Raw genomic sequence first — 22,753 nt, 5'->3', positions numbered from 1 at the left:
TGATGGGCAGAGTGGTGCCCGTGAGCACCACGTTGGCATTCTCTGGTACAGGCTATACAGAGCTAAAAGGCCAATGGTCTCACGCAGTAGAAGACCAGGTTTTTGAGCGGATCTCTTGCAATTAAGCAAATAGTCAAGGAGCTAGTAAGCATCTTTCTTTTGTGCATTCTGGCTGAAACAAAAAGCAAGACGTCAGAACCCCACGTGCTGTGTTTGGGGAGAAATTCCACCGTGATTCATCCTTCCCCATCCTCTGGCAAGCAATTTGTACCCAGCTGTCACAAGGATTCCCCAAAGGTATGCGATATTACCTACGTCTGTGCTAACGGTCCCCGGGCGCAGAAGATTAGGCCTGATTAAGCAAAGGTGAGCTTTCGGGGCAGTGCACTACAATTCACTTATGCAAGCCTCATTGAAGTCCGTGGGAAATACAGGGCCGTGTCTTTGCTCCTCAAAAATGCAGCCATCGGGCCCCCATAGCCAAATTGCAAGCCATGCTGGAGTCAGCAGAAGCAACCAGTCACCAGAAATAATGCAAGGATTAAGATAAATGAGCTGAATTCAGTAAATGTGAAGAAAGAGCTCAGCTAACTAAGAGGGGTGATCCCTGTCATTTAAAAAAAAATGCACACAAATCTATTTTTAGAATTAATTATAATGAGAATATTGTTATTCTTGGTCTCTTCTCGCCCAGTTGCTTTCCTTTCGTTAGACACATTCACCTGCTGATTAACCCTTTTCGAGCCGGGCTTAGTCCTCTCCAATATTGCCTGTAATATATAAGGAGCCAGTTATGAAGTCGCCATTTTTGATATATATAATACATTTCTGTATTGGACTGTATTGGACAACTGCACTGTGCTCTATTGTAGGGCTTCCCTCAGGGATCGATCTGGAAGTCACAGCAGGTGCAGAATATGTGCACTCAGTGTGCATGCTACCACGAGGTCCTTGAGTAGAGCAACTGAGTGCACATATATTACATATGAGATTGTAGTTATTTTAAAAAAAAACTTGGATTTTCTGCAACAGTAAAATACAGGCTTCCTCAACCTCAGCCCTCCAGATGTTTTGAGACTACAATTCCCATCATCCCTGACCTTTGATCCTGCTAGCTAGGGAATCATGGGAGTTGTAGGCCAAAAACATCTGGAGGGCCGAGGTTGAGGGAGCCTGGTAAAAAAGAACAAAAAATCATTTGTACCTACAGGACCACCTCTCCTGGAATGTCCCACGGAGAACCTTACAGTCTCCAAATAAAAACATCTTGCAGATCCTGGGCCAGAGCCAGGGCTTTTTCGGCCGTGGCCCCAATCTGGTGGAACGCTCTGTCACAAGAGACTAGGGCCCTGCGGGACTTGATATCTTCCCGCAGGGCCTGCAAGACGGAGCTGTTCCAACAGGCCTTTGGCCAAGGCACAGCCTTTGGCAATCCTCATAGAACTCTAGCCCAATGGTTGCCATTAATTTGATTCAGAATTGATTTTGGAATGAACTGATTTTAGAATGTATTTCAATTAATTGATTGTGATTTTATGTAAACTGTGTTACTTTTATTGTTGTTAGCTGCTCTGAGCCCAGCTTCAGCTGGGGAGGGCAGAATATAAATAAAATTTTATTATTAATAATAATAATATTGGCAAACCACAAGAGGATTGTGAATGGATGCCACACATCGCCACTGACGCTCCGATTAAAATGTATGTGAACAAAGCATGGCAATTGCACCCTAAGCACCTAGCATGGAAGCAGCCTTGCTGCAAATAATATGTTTCGGCAGGGAGAAAGTATAACATCAGAGAAGATGGGCAGATTGCCTGTTTGATTTAATATGGTGTGGTGTATACTGTAAGGAGTTGTTCTTCAAGCTGTGCCTTCCGCATTTGAATTACCATCGGTAAATCGTTGAACAAACCCAAAGTTTGTTTTCAAAGATGAGAACCACAGACTCTCAGAACTGTAGAGTTGGAAGGGACCCCAAGGGTCATCTAGTCCAACCCCCTAGAAAGCCAGAATCTCAGCAATGGCCATCCATTTCCTGCTTAGAAACATCCAAGGAAGGAGAGTCCACCACCTTCCGAGGGAGACTGTTCCACCGTCAAACGGCGTCAGAATCTCCTTTCTTGCAACTTGAAGCCATGGGTTCCAAAATATAGTCCAGCCCACCACATGGTCTGAGGCAGGGGTCAGCAAACTTTTTCAGCAGGGGGCCGGTCCACTGTCCCTCAGACCTTGTGGGGGGCCGGACTATATTTTGAAGAAGAAATAAATGAAAGAATTTCCATGCCCCACAAATAACCCAGAGATGCATTTTAAATCAAAGCGCACATTCTACTCATGTAAAAACCCACTGATTCCTGGACAGTCTGTGGGCCGGATTTAGAAGGCGATTGGGCCAGATCCGGCCCCTGGGCCTTAGTTTGCCGACCCATGGTCTGAGGGATGGTGGACCAGCCCACAGCTGAAAAAGATTGCTGACCTCTGATCTAAACTGTCTTCCTCTTCCTCCTCCCTGGAAGGGTCAGGCTGGGCAGTGGTCTCCACCATTCCTCCTCTGCCCAGTCCCTGACAGAGGCATATTTGGAAATCTGAGAAGCTTCCTTCGGTGCCACAAAACATCCCACTTTGCAGAAGAAAAACTATTGATGCTCAGAACCACACATTACCAAACACACTGTAATAAACGAAAATCTGCCCTTATTCCCTTATGGGGAACACAAGAGCCCTTATAGAGTCCTTTGCAGGTTCTCCATCGGTCGGAGAAAATAACAGAGGCCAACCAGAGAATATTGAGAAGCAAAGCAGCTGGTAAGCCTGATCTTTATTGATCTGTTGCAACAGGGTGCCCCCTTCATACGAAGGAGGAGGAGGAGGAGGACCCTGAACCAAGGTGTGCCCACCCTTATATACCTACGTCACAGAAAGGGGTGTAGCTCAAGAGAAATCTGAGTACATTGTTTATCTCCTGACGTTGTTTATCTCCTGTCTGGCAGGTTACCTGTTAATGCTTACTTGATTGGATACCCTGGGGAGCCTGGCCAGTCTTTTGTAATGACAAATACTTAGTTCCTGAGCCAGGTCACAGGCTCACCCTATTCATACACAGACATATCCTTAAGACAGGTTTTGTGAATGATAAGACAATGGGGAGGCTTTTCCATTTTCCTTTGATCTTGCAGAGAAAACATTTGGTCCGTCTGGGAGCCAAAACGGTTCCAGGGCTGTTTTCCTGTGCTGCTTCAGACATGTGGTTTATATATTTATGTACGTGTTTGCTTGGTACATTTGTGAACATTTATTATACATATAAGACCTTAATTTTTTTATTTCAACACAAAACAGGCAAAATGCATACGACACCCCAAAATAAATCAAACACAAACCCCCCAAGCAGCCCCTAAGGCGAGCAGCCCCTCATCAACCCCCTCAAAAGAAAATAAAAATAAAAACGCAAATATATTTTTTTAATGGGGGGGGTGACTGAGGGTGCCCACGAGCATCACACTGGGGACCCACACAGGTCTAGCTTATGTGCATTGGTAGAATTTGTAGTTACTAAAAATACACCGAATTTTTAAAGTAATGTATATGAAGGTACACCTACAAGAGCACACTCTTCTGCTTTGAATTTGTTAATCCCAATAACTCCATGGTTTATTCCTATACCCAGAAACACGCTGTGGATTGACAGTTCAAGGAGAAAGATACCACCCCATATAATGGGACTGCAGATGGTTTTCACAATCCCAGGGGTGTCTGAAGGCCAAATAACATCAAAACAGAATGCAGGCCGAAGGGGTGTTCTGCCACCTTGTGGACGATTATACAGAGAAAACATTTTGAGTGCCTTTTCTCACACTAGCCAGACAGTCAGTTTCACAAAGTGACAGCTGCTCACTGCTTCCTGTTTGTATCTGAAATTGCCTGCAGGTTTCGCCGGGAATTCCTTTCTTTTTAACTGCCTTTAGGATCCATGCGCCTTGCTTTCGCAGAAAAGGTGCTCCATATTTGAATTGCTAGTCGAAAAGGCTCTAAATTCTGGTTTGGATGCCTCTCCCAGAAATGAATAAGCCCATTTCACACAAGGTGAGTGTATGATTTGCACATGTCCTTTGGACATGATCTGACCAAATGTGCCCATTTTAATCATGTACAATGTTTATGAACCTGATCTTCCTAATCCAAACCAATCTGTCCTGGTTTTTCTGGGACATTGAGGAGTATGTCTTTGTCGCAAATGGCTTGGCCAGGATTTTAACCTGAGTGACATACATCACTAAAAGCACGTTTCCCACATGTTCACATGCGTACCTTAAAAAAAAAAGGAAGTGAATAGAATTTACCTAGATCAAGGAGTCTGAATAAGTGTGGGGTGTTGTGTGTGTGGATGTGTCTCTGTGTGTGTGAATGTGTCTCTGTGCATGAGAGAAACAGAGACAGGGTATATGACAGATAATGTTTCAGTTCCAGCTTCAAGGACCCATACAGATAGAAACTGCACACAGCAATAAGTGACTTCTAGCCAGCTGTGCTCCTTTATGTCCTGGTATTACACTTGCCCTATTTTTTTTGGTTTCAAAGCGGTTCCCTGCCTCCGCACTGTGTCCTTTTGCTTCAACTTAACCCTTGGTTTCTTGCTGTTCGCTGGCCTTTCCCCATTCCCGTCACTGAAGTCTCTACGGTTCATCTTTTCTCTCAGATCTACGAAGCTTGTTATTCTTCTTGGCAAGCCTGTACACGCAGAGAGAACATTTCAGCTGTTTTACCTTAAGCGTTCCCTCAAGAGATTTCTCCCTTGCCTAGAAAGAGAACCCTTTCTACATACAGCATTAGAAGTGCTAAATAGCACCAGGAGATGCAATTAAGCATCTTCGGCAGCAAAACTTTAACAGATGAGTTTTAGACATACCACAGGCCCAGGGGAATTAAAAATCAAGTTTACCTTTCTCTGTCTTGTATCGCTGTCTTTCAAGCTTCCTTTTCTTGACTTCAGAGAGATTACAGGCAAATTCTTGTCTCATGGAATCCAATGTAGCACACATTCCAAAGGTGCTTCTCATCCAAAGTCTTGACCAGACCTAGACCTGCTTCACTTTGGCAAGAGGGCACCCTCATGCGCTGTCAGACAGCAATGGGCATTTCCATAGTATTTGGGAAAGTATGGTGCTCAAAACGCCCTGGCTACTAGAAAATTCTAAAACTGAGCTTTTGGCATTTAGAGTCAGCGGCTGCAATAAGAACCTAACCTCAGAACAGTGGCAATACTTCGACACAGGACAATACAAGCCACACATGGGTTAGAGTGCTGGGAGTTGTGATTTCCTAAGCAGCCAAGAATGAAGAGAGAGAGAGAGAGAGAGAGAGAGAGAGAGAGAGAGAGAGAGAGAGAGAGAGAGAGAGAGAGATATGATGGTGATAGAGATGATAGATGATAGATGATAGATTAGATAGATAGATAGATAGATAGATGATAGATAGATAGATAGATGATAGAGATGATTTATAGATAGATAGATGATAGATAGATAGATAGATAATAGATAGATAGATAGATAGATAGATAGATAGATGATAGATGATAGATAGATAGATAGATGATAGATAGATAATAGATAGATGATAGAGATAGATAAATGATAAATAGATGATAGATAGATGATAGAGATAGATAGATAGATAGATAGATGATAGATAATAGATAGATGATAGAGATAGATAAATGATAAATAGATGATAGATAGATGATAGAGATAGATAGATGATAGATAGATAGATAGATAGATGATAGATAATAGATAGATGATAGAGATAGATAAATGATAAATAGATGATAGATAGATGATAGAGATAGATAGATGATAGATAGATAGATAGATAGATAGATAGATAGATAGATAGATAGATGATAGATGATAGATAGATATAGATGATATAGGTAGATGATAGATGATACCCTGAGACCTTCGGGTATAGGGCGGTATATAAATTCAAATAATCATAATCAATCACCTCAAGGCGTCAAAATGTCTTATGCTGGCTCTAGCTTTAAATCTGCATCTTAAGATGCATGCTAAAGCGGCTTAAGGAATATTGCACCTGACTGTAGTTCATGTTTGAATTTTCACACACATGCATTTTTCCTTAATTGGGGATACACACACACCTGCAACCTCCTTTATCGGCACTTTCAGACATCTCAGGATATCAATTTCGAGGTGCATGTGTGAAAAACATTGTCGAGAAAGTATCCCTGTATGGGCAATTCTCTGTCCGGCAGCGATGTTGCTTCTTTTGCCTTTAAAAACCCAGTTTAACACATCCCATATCCAAGCCGCATCCTCTGAATGTTGCTATGGGTCTTGCGTCTTCCCAAATCCCTGCTCCACCTCTTCCCGTTTCAGAATTCGAACTGGCAACCCCAAAACTAGTTGTTTGAGTAACAAGGAGAGAAATAGCAGTGGCGGAGAAGAGAGCCCCTACAACTCTTTAAATGTCAGTTACACAGCTCTTACAACTGAGGCTTGCTAATATATGCAGATAAAATTCATAATCAATGAGAGAATACAAAGAGGTGCTTTTTTAATTTTAAAAAAAGCAAACAAACAAACCGTCGCTTCCATCCTTCACCCATCTCATTAGTTTTATTTTGAAAATTAAATGGAAGCCTGTGTACCCTTCAAAGCAACTTTGCAGAGAACAAAGAATAAAAGGAATAAGCATCAAAAAAACAAAATTGGATTTGGGCAATTAAAAAACATGAGCCTGCTTCATTCATAACCTTTTGCTAAAGACAGGACAGATGCCAATTCAGGCAGTCAATTATTTCCATCGTTTCCATGAGTGGTTTTCTATTGATTAGGCTAGCCTATCATTGGGCAGAAATATAACTAGATTTATTCATTTTTAATTGCTTGCACCTTCTTCTATAAACATAGTTAATGGGGTTTTTTTAGTGCTAAAGATCAGCCATTGTTAAGATAATACGAGTATTTATAAGACATATTCATATTTCAGTATTGAAATGCATTTAATATTTATAAAATAATGTTGAACTCCTCGCTTCTAGCCATTAAATGACACATTTTCGTGTGTGTGTGTAAAAGTGTGTCCCAAAATCGATCCAGAGTCAATGCAAAGGAAATGGGAATTCGCTCATGACTACCGTATTTACTCGGATGTAATGGGCACCTTTTTTTGGCCAAATTATGTCACAGAAATTAGGGTGCACATTAGATTCGATGGCACATTAGATTCGATGGCAAGCTTGAAAAACACCGCTGACATAGCAAATGCTTTTTTGGTTTCGAGGTTTTGAAAACTGAGGTGTGCATTAGATTCGACTTTGCGTTAGTTTCACATAAATACGTTATACTTTGGAATGAATCCACACACCTGATGGGGGAAGGCACTATTTTTTGTGGCAATTCCTGAATCTGCCTGAATACTTGCACAACCATGAGAGAGAAAGAGAGAGAGAGAGAGGAAGGGAAATCCTGGAGTTCTATAGATATTGCATGTCTTAGAAGTCTTAGAGTCATAGAACTGCAGAGCTGGAAGGAACCCCAATCGTAGCTGTCAACATTTCCCTTTTTTAAAGGGCAATTCCCTTATTCTGAATAGGATTCCTCACAAGAAAAGGGAAAAGTTGACAGCTATGACCCCAATGGTCATCTAGCCCACCCCTTGCGATGCAGGAATATTTTGTACAACATGGAACTCAAACCCACGACCCTGAGATTAAGAATCCCATGCTCTACTGACTGAGCTATCCTTGTTGAAGAGTCTAGCAGAGCGTATGCCATTTCTTTTACATAAATATTGTGGGATCAGTAGGGAGCTGGAGATACACAAAAGATTTTGCCACAATAAATTGGTGGTAATAATAATAATAATAATAATAATAATAATAATAATAATAATACCTTTATTGTCATTGTACAATGTGTCCAATGAAATTAAACGAGGCTCCCTCCCCCCCCCAAAAAACACTCTTATCTCTTATCGAACAACACACCACCTCACAAGTCTATTGCGCTGTGTTATTTTCCTTTCAACAGCCTAACAGCCCACGGATATAAGCTATTTTTTAGCCTGTTGGTACGGCTGATTATACTTCTATATCTCCTGCCCAAGGGTAGAAGATTAAAGAGGTGCTGGCTGGGGTGTGAATCATCCCTGAGAATTTTTCTCGCTCTCCTAAGGCAACAATCCCTTTCGATGTCATCTAGAAGGCTCAGGGGACAGCCCATGATATCATGTGCTGTATTCACCACGCTCTGTAGAGACTTTCTGTCCGTGGCTGTCAAGCCAACGTATCACACTGTGATACAGTATGAGAGGACACTTTCTATTGTGGACCGGTAGAAGGAGGTTATCAATTGTTGTTTAACATTGTTCTTTCGCAAGACCCTGAGGAAATGGAGTCTATGTTGGGTCTTTCTGACCACCTGAGTTATGTTGATTTTCCAAGTGAGGTCCTCACTAAGGTAAACTCCCAGTAATTTAAAGGAGACTCTCTCTCCACACACACACACACACACACACACACACACACACACACACACACGGATATACAACGGGGCAGGCTCCCCTCTCTTCCTCTGGAAATCCAACACCATCTCCTTTGTCTTACTAATATTTAAAAGATAAAGGGACCCCTGACCATTAGGTCCAGTCATGGCCGACTCTGGGGTTGCGGCGCTCATCTCGCTTTATTGGCCAAGGGAGCCGGCGTACAGCTTCCGGGTCATGTGGCCAGCATGACTAAGCCGCTTCTGGCGAACCAGAGCAGCGCACGGAAACGCTGTTTACCTTCCTGCCGGAGCAGTACCTATTTATCTACTTGCACTCTGACGTGCTTTCGAACTGCTAGGTTGGCAGGAGCAGGGACCGAGCAATGGGAGCTCACCCCGTCACGGGGATTCAAACCGCCGACCTTCTGATCGGCAAGTCCTAGGCTCTGTGGCTTAACCCACAGCGCCACCCGCAACCCTACTAATATTTAGGTGCAAGTTATTCTCTAAGCATTGCTGCAATCTGCTCTGATTGTATATTTTATCTTTATGAACGCTGTTTTTAGTGTGTTATGCAAGCTGGTCTTTGACCGTAATAAATTATCTATCATTCTCTAAGCACCATTTAGATACTTTTTGAACCTGGTCAGCCTATTAAGGTGCTCCTAGACTCATCGTTTGAGAAAAGGACAAGAAGAGCAACACTCAGTCTTACGAGCCTCTTATGAGTCTCTTTCACACTTGCTAGGCAAACCACTGATCATTGCAGCATGAAGCTAAGCAGGGGAATGTAGGAGCAGTGGTTGGAGCATCAGACTCTTAATGTCAGGTCGTGGATTGGGGGAAAGATTCCGGCATTGCAGCAGGTTGGACTAGATGACCCTTGGGGTCCCTTCCAAATCTCCTGCTTCTATAAACCATCCTTCTCTAGCATTTACAGATTGTGATCAAGATGTAAACGATTACTGACCTCTAGTGGAAATGGGAGGCCTTTCAACTAATTTTTGTTTCACTCTGAGCACTGGAACTGATAAAGAACAAGCAGAGGTTATATTTTCTGAGAATCCTCTGGAAAAGTCATCTCTCAAAGGACCTGTTGATGGCATTTTACCATTGTACTGTGGAGAGTGTATTAACTTATGGTCTGTGTGTGTGGTTTGGGAGCTGCACAGTCAGGGAAAAAACAATGCTGTCCAGGGTTGTAAAGACTGCGGAGAGAAATTGGGTGCACTCTTCCCACCTTGGATCAAATCTACGCTTCCAGGTGCCATAAGAAAGCTGCAGAGATAGCGCAGGAGAGTGCACACCCTGGAAACGATCTCTTTCAGCTTCTGTGTTCTGGAAGAAGGTACAGGGTTATAAAGACTAGGACTACTAAGCCGCCTGAGAAACAGTTTCTATCCAAATGCGATTTTGGTTTCAAACGCGGTGTAAGGAGTCTCTATGGGGGTGTATTGTATTTAATTATGGGGTATCAAAGTTTTTAGTGGGTTAAGCAGGTGGGGATAGCTGGGATAGCGGGCTTGTTGGTTTTTGAATGTCTGATGTAGATTTTTTCAATTTCGTTGTTCCGTATGGGACAATGACAATAAAGATTATCGTATTGGAAGACCTTTTGAAAAACAATGTACTGTTAACTTTCTTTTATTTAGCAGAATGCCTATGCTATTTGGTTGTAGGAAAACCTCTAAGCAGCTTACAAATGTATATAATGAAACATAGAATTTCTCAATTGGAAACAGTTAAGAAAACATTCCAAAGAGGATTAACAGTAGCTGAAAAGAGAGAAAACACATGTAACTTCTACATGCCTAGATAGGCTTGCACAAACAAAAAATCTTTCAAGGAGGCACCAAAAATAATACAACAAAGGCACCTGCTTAATGTCAGCAGGCAAGGAACTTGAAAGTGCAGAGTGGCACTTGGGTTGCCCAAGCCACTCTGGGCAGCTTCCAAACACATATTAAAACTCAATAAATCATCAAACATTAAAAACCTCCCAATACAGGGCTGCCTTCAGATGTCTTCTAAAAGTTGTGCAGTTGTTTATCTCTTTGACATCTGGGGGGGGGGGCGTTCCACAGGGCGGGCGCCAGTACCAAGAAGGCCCTCTGCCTAGATTCTTTCTAACATGAGTTCTACAGCTCAAGTTATCAAGCCCTAAGGATTCAAGGAGCCGTTATTTATGGATCTCACCCAGTCAATCTAATCCTAAGTCGTCCGCCATTATGATGTCATGAAGCCATCTCACCGCAGAGTTCCTATTATGACATCACCTACTGGACGCCTGGCAGATAATCTCCACATACTTCAGAAGTGCATTGGAAAGACAGAATGGGTTCCACTTTGACGATGACTTATTAAAAGAGGGTCTCCCTTTGGTCGCGTGTGCAATTTTGGCTGGTGTCGGTTTTCGGTGTCCATGATACAGTCAGAAGAATCCAACAGATTTGTCTCAGAATACATCCAGTCGTCCCTTCTCAAGAATGAACGGGAAGCGGTCTGTGAGGAGAAGTTTGGAGCAACCAACACAAGGCTTTCAGGATAACCCAAATATTTCCAGTGGGCCAACGGGATCCGGTGGAACGCAGTCAAACAGGTAGAGCAATATTGTGTGTTTTTGTATCCTGGTAAAGTAACAGGATAGGGACGCGAGTGGCGCTGTGGGTTAAACCACAGAGCCTAGGACTTGCCGATCAGAAGGTTGGCGGTTTGAATCCCCGTGACGGGGTGAGCTCCCATTGCTCAGTCCCAGCTCCTGCCAACCTAGCAGTTCAAAGCATGTCAAGGTGCAAGTAGATAAATAGGTACTACTCCGGCAGGAAGGTAAACGGCATTTCCATGCGCTGTTCTGGTTTCGCCAGAAGCAGCTTAGTCATGCCGGCCACATGACCCGGAAGCTGTCTATGGACAAATGCTGGCTCCCTCGGCCGGCTCCCTCAGCCAATAAAGCAAGATGAGCACCGCAACTCCAGAGTCGGTCACGACTGGACCTAATGGTCAGGGGTCCCTTTACCTTTAAAGTATCAGGATAAAAAAAAGGGGGGGAAAGGACAGATAAGAGAACACTTAGGTTTATAACTTTAATACTGCCAGAGGGTACCTTCAGACACAGGTGGTGCTGTGGTCTAAACCACTGAGCCTCTTGGGCTTGCCGATCGGAAGGTCAGCGGTTCGAATCCCCATGACGGGGTGAGCTCCCGTTGCTCTGTCCCAGCTCCTGCCAACCTAGCAGTTCGAAAGCACACCAGTGCAAGTAGATAAATAGGTACCACTGTGTCGGGAAGGTAAACGGCATTTCCGTGCATTCTGGTTTCCTTCACAGTGTCCCATTGCACCAGAAACAGTTTAGTCATGCTGGCCACATGACCTGGAAAGCTGTCTGTGGACAGATGCTGGCTCCCTCAGCCTGAAAGCAAATATGACTGCCGCAACCCTTTGACTGGACATAACCGTCCAGGGGTCCTTTACCTCATTTACCTTTACCTTTTACCTTAGACTGTCAGTATTTTGCAGATGAGGTTCAAGTGCATACCATGGCATTTCTGTGTGTGCAATTCAAGTAAATTAAAGTGCTCTGTTACTGTACCTCAACAAATTCCCTTGTGTGAGACATGCCACATATTTAACACTTTGAGCTCATGTGAGATATTTCATGTTCCTGCCATTAATATGCATTATTTTTTTGTTTGTTTGGAGTCACAGTGATTTCTCTAAGGCTCCAATTAGGGTGTCTGGATGTAAAAGCAAACAGAGCTCCTACACCTATAATGAACTAATTAATGAATTACATTTCTATCCCACCTTTCCCCCCAAAGAGCTCAAAGTGGCCCCTGTGGTTTCTCTTGCCCGCTTTCTCCTCACGACAATCCTGTGAAGTAAAATTATGTTTCCTTTTCCACAAGGGAAGCTCCACAAAGCATTTCCCAAATGGGAAGTTAACGTTTTGCAAGTTATTACAGATATCAAACTAGATTGCAAATTTCTTCACGAAGGATGCCGGTGTGGCCCTCCCATCCAATATACCTTTATTTACTGTACATTCACTATGGGCATTGCAGGCGGGATTCAACTATGTTGTTGTGTGTGTGCTATGATCTCCATTCACGCAATGGGACTTGCCCCTGCAACCCTTCAGTCTGTTCTGACTGCAGCAACCCAGTCAGATGGACGGGGTACAAATAATAAAATAATAACAATTGAAGGAAACCTCCAAACAGGTTTAGGGGACACACAAAGGGGGGAGTTTTATTGCACAAGTGGAGCTTGTTCTGCACTTTGTGCTTTGCTGTTGAAATATACTCGGAGTCAAGTGTGGATTTCATGCTCCTTATTCAGTTAATAGTAGTGAGGAGGAATGGAAGTTCCCCCAAAATGTCTGCTTTATATACCGGTACATTCTTTACACAATGGGCCCCACGTGATTGGCTAGTTCCGGGATTCTCCTGTAGGCCAATCAGGTTGCGGATTCACTTCCACCTGGAGTTGGATTGGGTGGCTCCTGAGGACCAATTAGACTGCTGCATTCTGGATCCTATTGTTCTAGGACCAATCAGACTGCTGCATTCTGAATCCTATTGTTCTAGGACCAATCAGACTGCTGCAATTTGGAACCTATTCAACTCAGTACATAACAGCTGTATTCTACTTCTGGTATGCAGCACTGACTGCTGCAGAGAGAAGACGACATCCATATCTGGGAGTTTATCTAATATGGCATCTGTCAAACTTTTCAGTGGCTGTGCAGTCGCCAAGACCTGCTTTTGTTTTGTTTTGTTTTTTGTTTTCTTCTAATTAGGATAAGAGCATGGGTTACATACACATGGCATTCTCTGTTTCTTGCAGAATCTTCTTAAGAGAAACCTTCCCCACACTACTTCTGTCGCAATGTGCAATGTCAGTTTCCATGCAATGTGTTTTTACTCCCATGTGCCCTGTTCCTGGCTACAGTTAAATCATCAGCATAACTTTATTATTTATACCCCGCCCATCTGGCTGGGTTGCCGCAGCCACAATGGGCCACTTCCAACACATACAAAAACATCAACAAACATCAAACATTAAAAAACCTCCCAGTACAGGTGTCTTCTAAAGGTGGTATAGTTATTTAACTGTTTAACATCTGATGTGAGGGCACCACTACCGAGAAGGCCCTCTGCCTGGTTCCCTGTAACTTCACCTCGCAATGAGGGAACCCCCAGAAGATCCTCGGAGCTGGACCTCAGTGTCTGGGCTGGACGATGGGGGTGGAGATGCTCCTTCAGGTCTACTGGGCCAAGGCTATTTAGGGCTTTGAAGGTCAGCACCAACACTTTGAATGGTGCTCGGAAATGTACTGGGAGCCAGTGTAGATCCTTTAGGACCAGCATGAACAGCTATCTATATGGATGAAATCCATCTGTTTTGGGAGACAATGGAGGAGGACACCTTTGGGGGTGAAGTCAAACATCTGGAAGGTTACAGTGGCTGCTGTGGTTGTAGAAACCAATACTGGAGAGACATGCTTTGTTGCAGCTGGAGCAGATGAAGGCGTCCAGTTGTGCTGCTGCAGATGCACAACAGGCTTTCCTCTCTTGAGCTCCTTCCCAGCATTCATTTCTCCTCTGGTCACACACAAGATCCCTGGTGTCTACAAACAGTGTGCCGCATAACATCCAAAGAATTTGTGGGACATCTTTCTTTCTTTTTCTGACAGAAGCATGTCCATGAAGGAATCTTAAACACAAATCGTTTTGAAGAACGCTCAGATAATTTACAGCATTTCTTCTTTCAGCTGGTACTTGCGCAATTCCACAGGGAAATGCCCCAGAAACTCTACTACCTCAAGTGGTCAAACAACTTCAACTGCCGATGAGGGAATAGAAACGGGGGGTAAGTTCCAAAAGGCGTGCATTTATATGTTTTTATTTGGGGGGAATTTCATACCGTCAACATTAAGAAATAACACCACAAGGCAGCATAAAATCAACAATAAAATTGCATTTCTAAGACGAATGTATAACATATCAGTACAGTGGTACCTCGGGTTAAGTACTTAATTTGTTCCGGAGGTCCATTCTTAACCTGAAACTGTTCTTAACCTGAAGCACCACTTTAGCTAATGGGGACTCCTGCTGCTGCCGCGCCGCCGGAGCCCGATTTCTGTTCTTATCCTGAAGCAAAGTTCTTAACATGATGCACTATTTCTGGGTTAGCAGAGTGTGTAACCTGAAGCGTATGTAACCTGAGGTACCACTGTAGATCTTATTAGTACATCAGCATAGTTGGATCTCCCCTTCGGGAAAGTCTAGGTAAACAGAGGTGTTTTAAGCAAGTACCTAAATGCCAGTACTGTAGGTGCCTGCCTGATGTCCGTAGGAGGAACATCCCAAAGGGGAGGTGCCACCACACTAAAGGCCCTGGCCTTCGTGGACATAAGACAAACCTCAGGAGTCTACAGCATGGCTAAGAGGGTCATTCCTGAGGATCCAAGTGCACAGGCAGAAGTATGCAAAATAATGTGGTCCTGGAGGTAACCTCGCCTGATTTTGGGCTTTATATAACAGCAGTGTTATTGCAATACCTTATAATAATATATTACTTATACCCCGCCACTCTGGGCGGCTTCCAACAAAGATTAAAAATACATTAAAATGTCACACATTAAAAACTTCCCTGGGTATGGGCTGCCTTCAGATGTCTTCTGAATGTCAGGTAGTTGTTTATCTCTTTGACATCTGATGGGAGGGTGTTCCACATGGCGGGCGCCACTACTGAGAAGGCCCTCTGCCTGGTTCCCTGTAGCTTTGCTTCTCGCAGTGAGGGAACTGCCAGAAGGCCCTCGGTGCTGGACCTTAGTGTCCGGGTAAAATGATGGGGGTGGAGATGCTCCTTCAGGTAAACTGGGCCAAGGCCATTTAGGGCTTTAAAGGTCAGCACCAACACTTTGAATCGTGCTTGGAAACGTACTGGGAGCCAATGTAGGTCTTTGAAGACCAGTGTTATGTGGTCTTGGCATATGGGCAGCCAGTTAAACTCTTTCAGTACAGTTAATATGGGCTTTTGATAGGCCACTCCATCCAATAGCATTTTTGCCACTTCCTGCTCAAGCTGCAGCTTCTGGAGCAACTGTCAGGGAAGCCCCACCCAGAGTGCATTGCAGTAAACCAATTGGAAGGTCACCAATCCCTGGACTACCATAGCTAAGCTATCTTGATCCATTCCGCTTGTCTTCTTCTTCCATCATCTGTCAGAGTGAACAAGGCCATTCAGTCTTGAAACCAGGTCTGAACCCAGACTGGAATGGGTCTGAATAATCAGTATATTTCTGGAATGTCTGCACTGCACTGCCACTGTCTCCATCACTCCCCCCACCCAAAAAAACCCCAGGGTAGTTGCAACTGGTTCATAGCTATCACAAAGCATTGGTTTCGGGTAGAGCTTCTTTAAGATTGGCAGTACTGTCTTCACTGTAAGGTTAATCACTTGTGTTGTGAGCGGTGGCTGGAGATAAAATGTTGTCTGAGACCCTCTACGCAACTTGATTAAATCCACTCTTCAAAGATTTATGGGACATGTTGAGCTGAGCTTGCGCGTCGAACCATTCTCAAGTCTAGCTCAACATGTGCAAATCTCCGGAAAGACTTAACTTTGGTTAATTTCAGTACACGCTCAGTTGGTTAGACATGGAGTTATATTGCCTACCCAACAACAGTTGTTTTAAGCAATCACAAAAAGAGCACAATCAAACATCAAGATTCTAGGCTGCATCAGCACCTTGGTCCAGACCACACCTTGGTCAGACCACACCTGGAATACTGTGTCCAGTTATGGGCACTGCAATTTAAGGAGGTGGTTAACAAGCTGGAAGGTGTGCAGAGGAGGGCAACCAAGATGATCAAGGGTCTAGAAACCAAGCGCTATGATGAACAGTTGAAGGAGCTGGGTATGTTCAGTCTGGAAAAGAGGAGACTGAGAGGAGATATGACAGCCATCTTCAAATATCTCAAGGGCTGTCACATGGAAGAGGGGAAAAGGCTTGTTTTCTCCTGCTCTGGAGGGTAGGACTAGAAGCAATAACTTCAAGTTACCAGAAAGGAGATTCTCACTAAACATCAGGAAGAACTATCTGGCAGTAAGAGCTGTTTGACAGTGGAACGGTTTCCCTTGGGAGGTCCTTGGAGGTCCTTTTGAAGCAGAGGTTGGATGGTCATCTGTCATGGATGCTTTAGCTGAGATTCCTACACCCTTGAGGTCCCTTCCAATTCTACAATTCTATGATTCTAAGCTTCCAAGAAACCAATGGGAGCAGAAGAAGCAACGGGTCCATTTTCCAGATGATGCACGTTTCAATTTTAGATGGGAACACTGAATCCTAGGTGTCACTGATGTCTGGCTAATGAGATGGTGTTCTTTTGGCAGGAGAGTCATCCAACAGAGGACAGATGAGGTTCACCAGAGAGGTTATTGGGAGAGAAAATAGCTGTGGCACCTTATCATCTGACTCGTCCTGCGTATCTCAGAAGAGTCTGCTAAGTATGTATCCAGTTGCATTTGCTTGACACTAAATGTGGGACTTCCCATACTTGCGTAACAAATCTCTTCCAGACTTTTGTTTCTGTAATGTCAAGAGAGATGTTTTCATTGTACGCTATTCATTACTTGTGTCGAAAATGGCAATGAAATATTTGGAAATAATGTTAACTTCCTTTACAGGTTATTGTAAGACTGGGATGAATGAATGTGTAAGGGTATCAGGGGGTTGCTCGAGAGCAATCAGGCAAATGCCTCCCTGGTCAGCTGTAAAGCCTTGTTATTGGTGCCAAAAAACCCTTCACCATGCAGAGCACCACTATTCCGTGGCTCGCTCATTCACTGGCAGAATCTGAGAGTGGGCGGTCCTTAAACCTTCCCCAGCAGAGTAGTTTCTTGACACTCAGTCTGCGCTTCCCCTCTCTGCGCGGAAGCCTACTGCGCAAGGAGGGCGTGGGGAACAGAGGACCTCTCTCCTCCCTGCTTTGCTCAGGCAAGGTGTCCTGGCACCGCCTCACCTCCTCTGCACCCTGCAGCTCCTCTCCGCTGGAGGCATGGTTACTCTCCTCTTCTGAGGAGGTCTGCTTCCCACAATCTTTGGGGGCTCTCTGTAATCCATCCGGCTTTTCCCCTCTCGCCCCTGAGCCGATGGCAGTTCCCTGACAGCATGTGAAGAGCTTTGCATACTAGAAAGTACTATACCAATGTTTAATACTCTCTGCATTACAGTGGTACCTCAGGTTAAGTACCTAATTTGTTCCAGAGGTCCGTACTTAACCTGAAACTGTTCTTAACCTGAAGCACCACTTTAGCTAATGGGGCCTCCTGCTGCTGCCACGCCGCCGCTGCACGATTTCTGTTCTCATCCTGAAGCAAAGTACTTAACCCGAGGTAATATTTCTGGGTTAGCAGAGTATGTAACCTGAAGCGTATGTAACCTGAGGTACCACTGTATTATGGTTACTGCAAACTGGCCAAAAGTTGCATTTTCAAATGGGAGAATGAGCCCATATTCTCCCCGCTGTTCATAGGTAATCAGATAGCCAAAGAAAAAGCAATTCCTTAAATGCGTTTTGATTTTTCCCTCTACCCTGCAGGAGCCATATGTACCATTCCCAGTAGCATAATAGTTACTGTTATCTGCCTCCCAGAATTCCTCTGTAAAGCCTGTATCTGTTTAAGGTAAGCATCAGCGCTCCGCTTTTCTTTCCCCCTTTTTAAAATAAGATTTTATTAAAAACCTTTTCATAATACAGTAAGTTGTGCAGCGGCCTGATTCATGCTTAAGAGCATTTTGGAAGCCTGGTCTGGAACAATAAATGGTTCTGGTGTAAAGCTTACAAACTTCACTCAGTCAATGTTGTTGTTGTTTCATAATCTTCCGCAATTCTCAAGGTTGTGGACAAGATAAAATCAGCTTAGAAGCAATCAAAAACACAGAAAGGAACCGCAACCAAATATTAAAACATTATAAAGTAGACATCCATGGCAGAGACAGCAGGTAAAGCTGGACAGAACAAAAACAAAGGGATTCCTTTTCCCCAAGGAGAGTGCAGAGAACGGCTGCCTGTTGCTAATACCAAGCGAGATTCTTCATTTTTGTAGCTCTAAAGCAGGGGTCAGCAAACTTTCTCAGCAGGGGGCCAGTCCACTGTCCCTCAGACCTTGTGGGGAGCCAAACTATATTGTGAAAAAATAATAATGAATGAATTCTTATGCCCCACAAATAACTCAGAGATGCATTTTAAATAAAAGCACACATTCTACTCATGTAAAAACACGCTGATTCCCAAACCGTCCACGGGCCGGATTGAGAAGGCGATTGGGCCGGATCCGGCCCCCTGGCCTTAGTTTGCCTACCCATGCTCTAAAGAAAGGTTGCCATAAATCTGGAATTTCCTGGACCTGTCCAGGATTTAACTGTTGATAATAAGAGTCCAGGGGGAGTTTTGGAAAATTGGCAAAATGTCCAGGATTTTGAGGTTGATTGCCTAAAGAAAGCTCAACAACATTTCTCTCCCAAATTTTACTTCCAGCAATCCTATCTAAAGGTTGTATCCAATGCTAACCCTGCTAAGAGGAGACTCATTGAAATGAATGGTCATAACTAACTAAGGTCCATTCTTTCAATAAAGGTAAAGGGACCCCTGACCATTAGGTCCAGTCGTGGCCGACTCTGGGGTTGCGGCGCTCATCTCGCTTTATTGGCCGAGGGAGCCGGCATACAGCTTCCGGGTCATGTGGCCAGCATGACTAAGCCACTTCTGGCGAACCAGAGCAGCGCACAGAAACGTCGTTTACCTTCCCGCCAGAGCAGTACCTATTTATCTACTTGCACTTTGACATGCTTTCGAACTGCTAGGTTGGCAGGAGCTGGGACCGAGCAACGGGAGCTCACCCCGTCGCGGGGATTTGAACTGCCGACCTTCTGATCGGCAAGTCCTAGGCTCTGTGGTTTAACCCACAGTGCCACCCTTGTCCCATTCTTTCAATAGGTCTCATCTAAAAACTAAGTCGGATACAAGCCAGAGTCTCTTCGTTCCTCCTTCTGTGGAAGATCTTGTTGTACATAACACAACAGGATGTGACATCATTGCACTGTGCACTTCCTTCACCTTGCCTACCTGGCAGTGGGGGGTGGGACACAAGGTGTGGTGATGTCACATCAAGCATTGTCTTATACTAGACATTATTAGGAAGAGAAACATGAAGTAGCAGCAACTCCTGCAATGCCTCTCAAATGATCAGAGGTGAATTCTCCCTGGTGAGTCCAGCAGCCATTCCTTTAAAGAGGGGAGCCAGCAGTGTCACAGGATCCCCATTCCATTTCTGTAGACTTTGCTGGATCTCAAGAGTTGTGTCATCATGATTATCAGCCTTTTGACAACACAGCCTTATTTCCTCTCCAGAGACCAATGCACTATGGCGAACTTCGCGAAGTCTCTGAAGTTCTTGTCTATAACAGTCCCAACCATTTGTGGTGAGTTGATGAATGAAGAGTAGTGTGCATGTGTTTGTGTGTTTATAATGTATTGCAGGGCCTTCTTGATGGTGGCACCCTGGTTATGAAAGGAGGTGTGATTGGCTTCCTCATTAGATAGTTTTCAATGGAGCCTTGAGACAGATCTCTGCTCAAATCCTTGATGTTACTCATGAGTCTTGTGCATCGTTGCGTTTGTTTTATGAACTTCCATTTTAATTTTTATTACTGGTTATGTGGTTATTGTATTTATTGTATTAATTTTATTAACTGCTGCCCTGGGATCTTAATGAATGCACGGTGGCTAATAAATTGAGTAAATAAGTAAATAAATTCTAGGCAAAAACTGAAATACTAGTAAACCTGTGATTGTGGCACCAGGTGAGTAGATAGTAGGGTTCCATTCTTAATTTTAGGTGAGACAAACCAAGTTTCACTCACCTGTTATTAGGGCTGGGCAATATATCAAATCTATCTCATCCCAAACTGGTTGGAAGTCCGTATCGTGATATTGGTTTCAAAGTTTTTGACCTGGCGATAAATCACGAATCGTGGTGTGTGTTTTATTATTATTATCAATAAGTGTTTCTTGCTTATTTCTCTAGCCGCCATTTACTGCTCGTGTCTCTGCATGAGGCTTTCAGACAGCCTGTCATCAAAGGTGAGCACCTTTCTGGACAGGAACGTAAACTGAAGTCAGTCAAAGCGAGAAGCAGCTACTGTAGGTGCTTACCTGGGCAAAGGTGTAAAGCATAGGATTGAGACAGGCAGCTTGTAGTATCTAGCAACTGGCACAAGGAAAAGCATGTTGAGTGGGTAGGAGGCCTAAACAAGCTTTTGTTTAAACTATCGGCATGCCTTAAGGTGGAATGTTATGACTCCGGGTTCATAACATTTTTGACATCTAGGATGGAACCCCTCTGAGAATGTGCAGAGTTTCTTCTCCCCACCCCCCATAAAGGGGAGGGTTTAGGTAGGTGGCACTCATCCCATAAAATAATAAGAATAGAATCATAGAATCATAGAGTTGGAAGAGACCACAAGGGCCATTGAGTCCAACCCCCTGCCAAGCAGGAAACACCATCAGAGCACACCTGACATATGTTTGTCAAGCCTCTGCTTAAAGACCTCCAAAGAAGGAGACTCCACCACACTCCTTGGCAGCAAATTCCACTGTCGAACAGCTCCTACTGTCAGGAAGTTCTTCCTAATGTTTAGGTGGAATCTTCTTTCTTGTAGTTTGGATCCATTGCTCCGTGTCCGCTTCTCTGGAGCAGCGGAAAACAACCTTTCTCCCTCCTCTATATGACATCCTTTTATATATTTGAACATGGCTATCATATCACCCCTTAACCTCCTCTTCTCCAGGCTAAACATGCCCAGCTCCCTTAGCTGTTCCTCATAAGGCATCGTTTCCAGGCCTTTGACCATTTTGGTTGCCCTCCTCTGGACACGTTCCAGTTTGTCAGTGTCCTTCTTGAACTGTGGTGACCAGAACTGGACACAGTACTCCAGGTGAGGTCTGACCAGAGCAGAATACAGTGTCACTATTACTTCCCTTGATCTAGATGCTATACTCCTATTGATGCAGCCCAGAATGGCATTGGCTTTTTTAGCTGCCGCATCACACTGTTGGCTCATGTCAAGTTTGTGGTCAACCAAGACTCCTAGATCCTTTTCATATGTACTGCTCTCAAGCCAGGTGTCACCCATCTTGTATTTGTGCCTCTCTCTTTTTTTTTGCCCAAGTGCAATACTTTACATTTCTCCCTTTTAAAGTTCATCTTGTTTGTTTTGGCCCAGTTCTCTAATCTGTCAAGGTCGTTTTGAAGTGTGATCCTGTCCTCTGGGGTGTTAGCCACCCCTCCCAGTTTGGTGTCATCTGCAAATTTGATCAGGATGCCCTTGAGTCCATCATCCAAGTCGTTGATAAAGATGTTGAATAAGACCGGGCCCAAGACAGAACACTGTGGCACCCCACTAGTCACTCTTTTCCAGGATGAAGAGGAACCATTGATGAGCACCCTTTGGGTTCAGTCAGTCAGCCAGTTACAAATCCACTGAGCCCTGAAAGTAGGGTTGCCATATTTTGAACAGCAAAAAAGAGAACGCTATGACAACTCTCATTTTAAATACTCCTACTGTATGTAGCCTATGGAAGCTCTGATATATTTCTGAGGTGGGCAGGAGAAGAGGAAAGCAATTCTTCAACCACCAGTTATGTCTATGTCTCATCCAGAAAGTACAGCCAGGGACATTGTGGCAAATTTTTTAAAAAAATCCACCCGGACAGAAGTTTTAACTCTGAAAAAGAGGACGTGTCCTGGGAAAAGAGGCCACATGGCAATCCTACAAAGGCCCAAATATATTATTAACGCTGAGGTATATCTGTTTGTTTTTTCCCATTCTTTTTATAGGAGCTTACACAACTGTATGAAACTGAGCTGAAATCGTTGTGGTAAGAGGGCTTTTCAGATAAGAATCCTGCTTAAATGCACATGTCGCTAGGTTGGTCATTACTCCTTGTTGGAGCCTTGTGGGTGAATATCTAGGCTGCTCAGAGGGAACACAGGATAAAATTCTCTCTGATTAAAAACAAAAATGGTTGAAGTTCTATACCCAGGTGCACCTTGGTGGGCTTAACTTCAGAGCAGCCATAAAGAGGATTGCATACCCTCCAAGCACCCCAATTTTCCAGGGTCCGGAATTACGGAATCCTGTTTCCATGGAAAATAAAACCCCTGCACCC

The 22,753-nt window shown here is 44.0% G+C and overlaps 1 protein-coding gene across 1 annotated transcript in view; it reads left to right on the top strand.

Moving 5' to 3' along the window:
* The window catches only part of LOC114588049 (SUN domain-containing protein 3-like), a 110,785-nt gene that overhangs the window by 78,280 nt on the left and 9,752 nt on the right, over window positions 1-22,753 (top strand). Inside the window, exons 2-8 of the mRNA XM_028712977.2 lie at window positions 10,945-11,112; window positions 14,287-14,384; window positions 16,914-17,027; window positions 18,122-18,206; window positions 19,934-20,004; window positions 20,610-20,665; window positions 22,422-22,462. Of these exons, the coding sequence (XP_028568810.2) occupies window positions 10,945-11,112; window positions 14,287-14,384; window positions 16,914-17,027; window positions 18,122-18,206; window positions 19,934-20,004; window positions 20,610-20,665; window positions 22,422-22,462 (633 nt within the window). The remainder of the gene's footprint in view (window positions 1-10,944; window positions 11,113-14,286; window positions 14,385-16,913; window positions 17,028-18,121; window positions 18,207-19,933; window positions 20,005-20,609; window positions 20,666-22,421; window positions 22,463-22,753) is intronic.

The sequence above is a fragment of the Podarcis muralis genome, chromosome 17 (assembly GCF_964188315.1).
Source record: "Podarcis muralis chromosome 17, rPodMur119.hap1.1, whole genome shotgun sequence".
NCBI classification, from domain to species: domain Eukaryota; kingdom Metazoa; phylum Chordata; class Lepidosauria; order Squamata; family Lacertidae; genus Podarcis; species Podarcis muralis.
This window is presented reverse-complemented; position numbering and strand designations above follow the sequence as displayed.